The 10,279-nt window shown below is 41.7% G+C and overlaps 1 protein-coding gene across 1 annotated transcript; it reads left to right on the top strand. All coding sequences in view use genetic code 11, as the record gives it.

The window, feature by feature from the left end:
- Positions 1–1,809: 1,809 nt before the first annotated feature.
- Positions 1,810–6,228, top strand: EGR_02221 (Putative transcription factor; the record flags this gene model as incomplete). The annotated part of the gene is made up of 3 exons (XM_024491470.1): positions 1,810–1,942; positions 2,086–2,492; positions 5,461–6,228. The coding sequence occupies 3 exons, from the start codon at positions 1,810–1,812 to the stop codon at positions 6,226–6,228; spliced, it is 1,308 nt and encodes a 435-aa protein (XP_024353976.1).
- Positions 6,229–10,279: the final 4,051 nt, after the last annotated feature.

Genomic DNA, 10,279 nt, shown 5'->3' on the forward strand with positions numbered 1-10,279 from the left:
GGTAGGTTCATCGAAAGGAATCGGATTTCACAATAATATATAGGCAAATATGTAGCCTATCCACAATTCATTTAGAATTGATTACGGCTAACAGGTCGATTCAATTGTTTTAAACTACCTCATCAGATGTTCATAAAGAACATCAGAGTTCCAAAGTTTATTGGCAGCAAGTTAATTTAATATTTCTACGTCAGAAGTCTTCTTGTAGAGGAGTCGCAGCATGATTGTTGAAGTATCCTTGACATTGTCGCATCAGCAAGTAGTTGGACTGCACTTTAATTTTTGTGGATCACAAATTGGTTATTGCCCTAGCCTTTGTAAAGTACCACGGTGCTTACCAGCTCTCCAAAAGCCGTGCTTTCAGACAGGGTGAATATCCAAACCGACTGTCCCAGAAAGGCGCATATAAAAAAGTGTAAACCGCAACTTCGTCTTTGACATTGGTACAGGTTCCACTATCTAGGGGGTATCGGTGCAACACAGTTGCTTGTGAATCAAAAACACCAAACCCTGACGGATTTTAATTAGAACAGTACTTTAACATTGTTTTCCTACTAGTTAGATCAAAACTACAAGTCTAGTATTAGCTCTAATTTCACAGTGGGTAAGGAAATATACACATGACAGGACGTGAAAAGACGTGGTTTACTGAAATAAAATTTTGAGATAAAGGGAATCCTAGTGTCACCCCCATGAAAGGGGACCTTAAATAGTGATTTTAGAGGTGATGAACGCATAGTTTTTCTGTATAACATAGCGCCTTATATTAATAAACAGATCGTATTCTCCGGCTATAAAAATAAATCAGGTTTCATTAAAAATATGAAGAGAATACAATGTTATGAATGAAGTTCGGGTAAAATTGGAATTTTCACAAGGAATTTGGATCCGATTCCGGAGTTGGTCTTCCTAAGTTTAGCGTTTCCACAACGGGTGTTTACAAAATAGTAGTACAGCTGCACTACAATTTTGGCACCTCTAGTTTCACCCAGCCTAAATACCAAACTCTTAACCCCGTGTGTCTTTTTTAAAAAAGAACATTTACTGTAGCATTATTTAACGTCTACACAGTCCAATGGCGAACAGAAAACAAGTCAGACTTCTGTCATTGTCCGTAAATTTGGGAGCAATTTGAGCGGTTGGTCTCAACAATGTTAGATTAGCAGTTTTTAATTGTCAGCGCAGAAGTTATGGTAGAGGTTTACGAGGGCGAACGAGACAAGTTACTTCTGGTCACAAAGAATGTGACTATTACTTACTAGAATGCTTTGTAATTGGAATGAACGTGCGCTTCCAGATATCCAGCCTAGACCTAGACCGGTGAAAGCATGCTTTCAATGCTTATCCATGGCTGACACAAATAATTTTGATTACTCATTCAAAAGACACATGAAACCTTCACCATCCCATTCCAGACACAAACTTCGTCAATTATTTTATGAAAATGATGTGCACATCCTGACAGACTACCTTCACAGGACAAGTAGACAACACTCATCACTTCGATTTATATAATGAGCATTTGATCAACAACTTTAGAGCCAATTTAAAAACGAAGTAATCATTTACTTCCGTTGAATACGTAACGAGTGGCATGCGATTGGCGGATCCTCTGACAGGGCTGTCGTGTGGTTACCTCGCCTGGACAGCAAACAAACTGTTGACAGTAGATAAAACCAGAAGAAATAGTGACTTACCAAATATCTATTTGCGAACAATCGCAACACCTCGCTGGTAAATGATCCTCCCCGAGTTCGCGACAGTTACCACCGCCACTCGTATGTGGGCAGTCTTGTGACCAACTTTAGCATGCGCCAGTCGGGTCCCGCGTCGACTCCGACCATCGATCTTCAAAGGCCGCGGATATGCACGCAGGCATACGACCGCCCGCCCATGCAACCTGGCCACAATGCGATTGGCTATTCGTCCCAAGCCAATCATTGTGGAGCATTACTCATGCATATTTACTACATTCGTGCATGCAAGCGTGGTGTCCCACAAACTGACCCGAAAATCGGCTATTGTTGCTTGTTTGTGTGGGCACACACGCGTGCTTCCATCAGTTGCCACTCCCCCACTCACTAGCTCACAGTCAAATGGCGTCGGCACAAGACAGTGCCGAGCGCATTCTCCCTTCCAGGGCCCCACTCATGCACTATAGCCCTCTGAATCAGAATGATGACTCCAAGATGCCCTGCAAACTCGAGGGGCCTGGTAACGAGAGTAAACGCAAGGTAAAGGCAGGTAGCGCCTCCCTGTTCGCCTACAGCGTGGCGGAGTTTAACGAATGCAGCCGCTGTGAAAAGGCGCGTTTGACCGGCTTGGATGCCTGGATGGAACACTTGGGGCAGGTGCACACATTCCCGTCTCGTTGGCCGAGCTCAAAAATCGATGACGGACTGATGGACAAAGGTCATCCCTACACGTCAGTCGTGGATTCTCATAAGAAACGAAGAACAGCAGGCGTCCCACGGCCTCTAAACAGCTTCATGGTAGGGTGTTCTCTTGCCCCTTTTGTCAAAATTGCATTCCTGTCGAAGCAACTAGTCTCAACTGCTTTGTAGTTAGTCGTGAACACATTAGACCATTAGACCAAAACATCTGTTTTAAACGCACCAGACAGCTTAAAATATTAATTTGCCCTTTAATTAAATTCGCTGACAGTGGTCATGTTAAAAAAGCCACGAATCCCCTAAAGCAGGCTTTTATCCCGTTGTTTTGTGGGACAAAAGTATTTTAACCTCGCGTCACAGTGCATGCGTTGGTAGCAACACAAATGGAGTCGGGAAATTTACCCAAACCCATTTGAACACGATTATTTTCGACGTTGTAAATATGTAGTAAGCATACGAAATTTGCATTTCAAGTAGAGTTAAGTGAGATAGTAGGAGAGATTACAAAAACGCAATTTTAGAGTGCTAAATGTGGCATTTTATGCACTGATCTGCGGATTCTATGTAATGGGAGGTTCGCGTAGGGGAATGAAGGGCGACCGGTAATTTTGCGCCATTTGAAAGCAGTTAAGAGCAGCAATGGTAGGCTTTCGTACTGATTAAACACGTGTTCCATTTGTTAAAGTTGCTTTTTGTTAGGTTGAAAAAAGAAACTATTATAGTATCCTTATTTTTGATGGCACGGTGAGGTGGTGCTTGCTGAATGTGGATCGCTGTTTAAAAAAAGGCTGTTGTTTATCAGGAAATGACAGCTAAATTTTAATTTTGCGGCATCTCCATTTTACGGTTATGGGTACTGCTCGACTATTTCAGAGCTCTTTGTTATTATTTAGCGTTTAATGAGTACAACGCTTGTTTATGTCGATACTTAGTTCATTTTCACGGCGGAACAAGTCACATTCTATTATTCAGATTGTCTTATAAACGTCAGACCACACTAAGTTTATTATCTTGATGGCTAGTGCGACAGCGCGAGACATTGACCCATAATGGCGAATGGCATTTGGCTGTAAGCTTTCTCTTGGCTCGGTCATCCTTTCGTCACTTTCATCATCGAGGATGATACCTGTATTTAGAATACAACTTAGTGTTTTTGTGGTTGTTTCTTGGGTGGGATGTAGGTGAGCAATCATGTCATTCATAGAGGTTTGTTTCTTGTGTAAAAAAAGTAACACTATGTTTTTGGTGTTATATCAAAAAATTGCATATGCAACTCGATCCATGCGAATTTGTCAGTGTTATGGAGTCACTTCTCACTTAAGCTCTAGCAAAAGAGTTGCAAAATTTTTAAATACGCTCGCTATTTACGTCATTGGTGCAAAAGAGTAAATCCCCACACCCTCAAGGACATGGAACGTTTTATTTTCGAAGCATTGGTGATCGGCGTTAATCTGTGTGTGATCCACTCAGTTTCTTAGATACCATGGCTTATTTGTTAATGATACATTTTTACTATCATTGAAGCAACGCCAAATTTCAGTTTTTGTACATTAATTTTCAAGCATCTACGTTTATCAATCCCCTGGGTTGACGGTGGGTTTAGTGAAACTGCAAATTTGCTTCATTACTATATTTTATAAATACCTAATTGCCGTGTATCATGACTTGTTTGGGTTCAGTTCATCTATGTTTTCAGATCGGGAAAATAAATGAAGTATTTGCGTCCATGTTTTTGTCTTAGCTTATACTCCATTTAAGGATTCTTATTTGGGTAAAACCCCAATGCAATGTACGTAGTGCTCGGTATTCCATTCAGCTTGACTTTTATGGTCATTGTCTTAACCTCTATTTTTATCCTCGCATCTTGAATGCTTTGACCTACTTTTAGTTCTCCTTCTAGCTACAATATTCCACGCTAGAGTAATCGTTTACCTGCTGTGCCCACAATATTAAGTCCAACTGACATCCAAGCGATTATCCTACCGAGTAGTTGTAGTTGAATTGAAGTTCACCCTGACAGCCTTCATTTAACGAGTTGGCGCTCTCGAAAATTATCGTCAATCTTTAAAACTACGATCGAGTCTGAATGCATATGGTCCATCTCATGTGAACTCTCCAGGGCACTGTGATGTTATAATTGTTCTATGGTACTAACACTGACTGCAGTACCCATTTTCCCCATATGGTGAATTTCATCTCACTGAATAGAGGTTGGAAGTTCTCTTAACGTCTGATTCGTCTCCTATGACAGTTGAGATTCTCTAATAATGTTTTTGTAATTTTATTCATATACTGAACAAATTATTGTATTTCCTGGCGTTTGAATGTACAGGCAGTTGTTTCAAATAGCTGTTGTACGTTGATCGGATTCCGCAGAATTTTCATAAATTTCAGCGTTGGACTGGCCTCAAACTTTTGATAATAACAATATTCCTCAGTCCTTTTATGCCCAGATATGCGGAGCATGGTGTTTCTCGGCTGTCGGTGTTGGTATGCCAAGTTACTGAGGTCCGCCTGATCTGATGGTGGATGAACTAGTTCGTCGACAAATTCACCTACACACCACGCCACCACACTCCGCATGACAGATGGTACACCAGCCGCTCATTTTAGTGCCTGTCACGACTGCCTACAACGCACCCTCGCACTCGCATTTCTTATGCATTCCGATACTCTCACTACTAAATACGTGAAGGAAATGGCGGGGGAATGTCGCGAGGGGTGCTGTAGGGGTGGGGAGGCAGGGCACCGGATGAAAGGCTTCAACAACACGTTCCATCTTGCAAGCCCATGAACCTCTCCCTCCCCTTTCTTCCCCTCCAATTTCATGACTCATTGTTAGTGTGGAGGTAGCGCTACTAAGTGTGCGTTAGAAACACTGAAACCGCTTTTACCCCGCACAAGTTAAATTTCCAGTTCGCGTCACGGATCGCTTTGGTTCACCTCCCAGTGTCGAAGTTTATTCACCTTCTCACACATAGGTGATTTCCTTTAAAAGCTCATTAAAAAATATCTTACCATGCTTAATATTATCAAGAAGGTTGAAGTGGTTCCATTTCTGTTGTAGATATTCGCACAATACATTCGACGACTGACACTTTCCAGTTTTCCCGACGCTCCAAATGTCCACATCAGCCAGCAGGTAGGGCGCCTGTGGCGAAATCTCTCCAACGACTTTAGAGAGGTCTACGCAAAGGAAGCGCGTCGTCTTCAGAGTCTTCACTCTCTTGAGTTCCCCGACTACAAATACCAACCACGTCGACGTCTACGGACTCTCGATGGTGATGAAATCGATTGTCACTCCTCCCCATTGCGCCCGGCAACCAATCCTCCACCATCTAACCCCAACATTATCAATCATTACTTTGATGAGCTCCTTCAAAGTAACCGCCCCAAGTGTCAACTGAAGCCTTCACCCCTAAGTGAATTGGGTTCCAAAGAGCGACCAGACTTCACAGATGGTCTGTTGGACTTTTCTGTACTGCGTCATAACCCTAACGTGGACACACTGACGCCGCTTCAGAGCGCTAACGGCCAGAGAGATGCCATTAAGCATCAACTTGAAGATTCCATCACCTACCAACCTACATTCAACTACCCTGCGACCACTGACGGTGCTGCCGACCGATTGGGCTGGTTGGATGATAGGTCTGTCGAGCCGTTTGGTCTTCCGACCCAAGCCCAAGCACTGGTTACTGCGCCTTCCTATCTGCAGCCAGAGAACATTTTCTCTTCCACCGAACACTGGCATCAATACCATAAGGAGGGCTCCTTTGGGGACGTGTTACCCCTTCCGGGGATTGAGACGTGGACATTCAGTGGCTCCACCATCTAGATAACCAAAAAATTTATACAAAGAACACCATATTTTGATATAAGGCTATCAGGTTTTCCGTCATCTAGATGTCTTCCACATTCCTGCGCCTAAAACTCCCCTACGTGCTATTTCTTGCAAAATTTTATCTATTCAAGCAAAAATAAAACTTTTTATCAAGTTATCGTGATGACATGATAACGTCTTCTTGTCTTTCATATTTTCCTTGATTCACCTTCCGTCTTGGCTGCATTTCCTCCCATCAAAGCCTCAGTTATATGCTTTGATGAAGTTCGTCAAGCACATATTGTTATCGGACCACCCTTGATGGTCGTTTGGATTAGGAAAATGTCACCAAGTGCTTAATCGGTACCAGCGCGTGACAGTGCTATGAAGCACCATCCTCAATGATTCAGTACAGCTCGGAATTTTAATTGAATCTCACTTACTTCTTCCCAAACTATTCTTTTGTCCTTGCATTACCTACCTTAGAGCCGTCGGCTGAGGCCTTTATTTCACGATTTTATAAAATCCACATCGAACAGCACAAAACAGTCCGTCCAAACTCTACGCCTACCGTTAGGCCCCGGCCACAATGATCTGCCGATAACCGAAAGACTGGCACAACTCACGTCAAGCATTTTTTGTCCATTATAATAAGTGACATTGATAGACGGGAATCTGCGGAGAATTGTTCATGCCACACATCGCTTTTTGGGCTCGGTGAGATTTGTGTGCTGGTTCTACGCGATACTGCTAGGGCAGGATTTTTGTTGGGTGGCTTCCTTTTGAGCTACTGGATGATAAGTTCCGTATTACTGGATGCGTATACGAAAATGCCTCACCCGTTCACGAACACGATTGAATTGCTTTGCTTTTCAAATCTTGCAGAGATCCAGCTGTCAAGAACGTGTGGTTACGAAACCACAATTTTGCACTAAATGGTACTGTCCATATCAATGGGGCGGTTACCCTTCTATGAACTTGCATGTTTGATCGAGCCACTCGTCAATACTACTACGACACCTGCTGCTGCCTTTCATCAATGCATTTCTACATAGCATACTTTAAAGGCTGGAGGACTTCCTGTCATGTGGTGGAGGCTGACACGTTTTTTCAAAATGGCTAAAAATGTTGACATATCATGCTGACTCATTCTGCTCTGGGTAAGTTGGTCGTTTTTGAATGCTCATTTGAGAGTATAAGCACACTCTAGATCTCTATTGATAAAAGACAAGGGCACTGTAAGGTGGGCTACCCGTAGCCCCTCATCGAACTGGCCTATTTCCCCTGGACGCTTAAATACCTTTTTTAATGCTCTAATAGATTAATCAACTTATTCTTCTTTCAAATCATCCTCCCTGTTTGCTCTGTTGTAATCGTCTCGAAATGGTAGTATGTACGAAGCAGTCTGTTTCGTTACGTATAACTTCAAAAGAATATTAGCTCCTTTTTAAAATAATTTTACTGATTGAAACGCGAATTTGTATTTGCATTATTCCGTACCATCCGTGAGATGAATTGTAGTAGCGTAAACCTGACTGAAGTCAGGTCAAGAACAGAACTAAATCCTAAGATTATGCAAATAATTTGACTCTGGGATACTAATATAGAAATTATTAAGGAATAAAGAAAAAGAAAACTGACCACCTCTTCACCAATATCATAATTCGTATTGGTGATGCACCACTCCAGAGCGTACTATCATGTCTCAAAGAGTTAAGTAAATTTTGCCCTTATGAAAGGCATTTCGGGTCTAGTTGAATCTCCTGTCCTGATCCTCATTCATCAAAAGCATTGGCTCAAATTTACATCTTTATTTTACTCGCCTCCATGTCCTAATGAAGGAAGTGCATGACATTTGTAAATAATTTTGTATGATCTCTTCATACAACAGCAGCCTTTTTCTAAATTTCTATTATATTTATCACTTGAGTCTCGGTGACATGTGGATGCATTCAGCTACTTTATGAATGAGTCAATTGTCGCTAACCCCCCTTCACAAGTGTTTACCTTAGCACACATGGAATGGTAGACCATGTTTCGACCTACCCCTACACCCTCCTCCCCCACTTCCAACCCCATCTACTGCCTCGTGCAGAGGCGGAGCGCACACGAGGCCTCTCCGTTCCACCGTTCTCTCTCTAGGTTGAAGAAAAACAAGGTTGTGACGCCGTGGCGGTAGGAGACAGATGATGGGGCCTTGAAACGGCCTTGATGAGCAGCACGTCGTGTGAGCGAATGATGTAGCGCAGTCACTGTAAGTCACGACGTGACGGCAGGATGTCTCATCGCTGCATTTTTTCAATGTAGCTTAAATAACAACGACTCCTACTTTGAACACGCTCTGGATGGCAATTTAAGTGGTTATTTTCTAGTAAAATAGGCATGTGAATGCAGGAAAACTGCGCTTTAAGACTTGATTTGTACACTGATAAGATTTAGGCAACGGCTTTGCTTAGCTTGCTGATCTCCGTGATGCCAAGGCCACCAAGATGTGGATAATTACATTCAAAATGGGCGGGTTAGCTAAGTGTTTTCTAAAAACACCCAAGTTTGGGTAAAAAGCCACGTAAATTAGATCAAAAAGAATCCTACAATCTAATGTGGAACTTTTGTAAATGCGGAGCATTGTTGTGCAAATGTTATGGCTGGATATTCATACATAAGACCTACCAGTCACTTCTGACATTTGATACCATTTGTCTTTCTCTTGAATGTAATCAACTGCTTAAAAATATTTCAGAAATAATTATTTCGATAACTTGCTCCCTAAATAGTGCTTTTAAATTTTGCTAAAGGTTAGGCGTTCAGTTTTTAGCAGTTGCCTTCTTGACTCTGGATGCGTAGGTTGTCAGGGTGCTGAAGAACCAACCCTCCTTCATGGTAAGGCAGCAAGACAGCTCCTTATTTTTTGGGAATATTGCATTGGGAATTAACTTTGGCATATTAGAAATAAAATATAATAGTACCTATATTTAAAATTTGACATGAGCACGTTTGCAGCTGTTGGTTCAAGTTAGTGATGTGAATATTTCTGTTTGCATAAAACCGCGTGGGGATGTCAAATTATAAATCAAAATAAGTAAATTAGCGAATTTTGCAGTGGTTCGACTAAAGACTGCATAGGCAGCTTGAATTGGTGATATCTATAAATGTGAAAGAGGGTATCATATAACGAAGTTCTTTGTCTATAGCTTATTTCAACCTACCTGGCCTTTAGTAACCACGAACAAAATTAAAATTCGTTTATGACCCAATTATCCCAGCCGCTCTGTAGCCAGCGATAAGCGATAACTCGACACCCAGTACACCTCAATTTTGCCTTCGAGTGCGATTCGGACCGCTACACACGCTTGAAATTCAAGCCATCTTTGTTCATCTTCTATTCACTCGAAAGGATTTGATTAATTCTCTACGTTTAATTTTGCTTTGATATACAGAGTTAAAACTGAAAGTAGACCTTTTCTTTGGGAGGGTTACTTGGTTGTGTTTCATCTTCTATCCCATAATTCGTTGCAGCTATTTTACAAATAAGTATAATTGAAGTGCAAGTATTTAACGAATTTAATAGTCCAATTATTTGGCACTTGGTTAGAATGCATGCTTAACTACGCAGACGCTTCAGTCTTTACAGTTTGCGCTTCCAACCTGTGAAGTGGCACTTGAGCTATGCTAGCAGCCTCCTAGCTCTTCTGTACCTTGACAATCCATGTTCCTTCACACTACTTTGGCTTGATTCAATTTCAGCTAAGTGAGCTGAAAAGTTTGAATGTGAAAGCCAAAATTTCCTAGTCGGGTCGTGGAATATTTGCTTTATGGGGAAATTATCAAAATCACAACGTCTATTCAATTGGTCACATACGAAACTTCAGATGATTTCCGATTTATGAAGGTAGTGCAGCTCAAAAGCAGGAGGACCGGGAACTCTATACTGTTTAGTAAGGGTATGTCACCTAGTGAATGAGATGTTTGGTTATTTCTAGTGGATATTAGTTTGTTTGTAACTATCTATTTTCTTGAAGCATCTTTACAAATCGGGAGTCTAAAATGTCAATGCTTGAAACAAGTT

The sequence above is a fragment of the Echinococcus granulosus genome (assembly GCF_000524195.1).
Source record: "Echinococcus granulosus chromosome Unknown EG_S00010, whole genome shotgun sequence".
Taxonomy (NCBI): Eukaryota; Metazoa; Platyhelminthes; class Cestoda; order Cyclophyllidea; family Taeniidae; genus Echinococcus; species Echinococcus granulosus.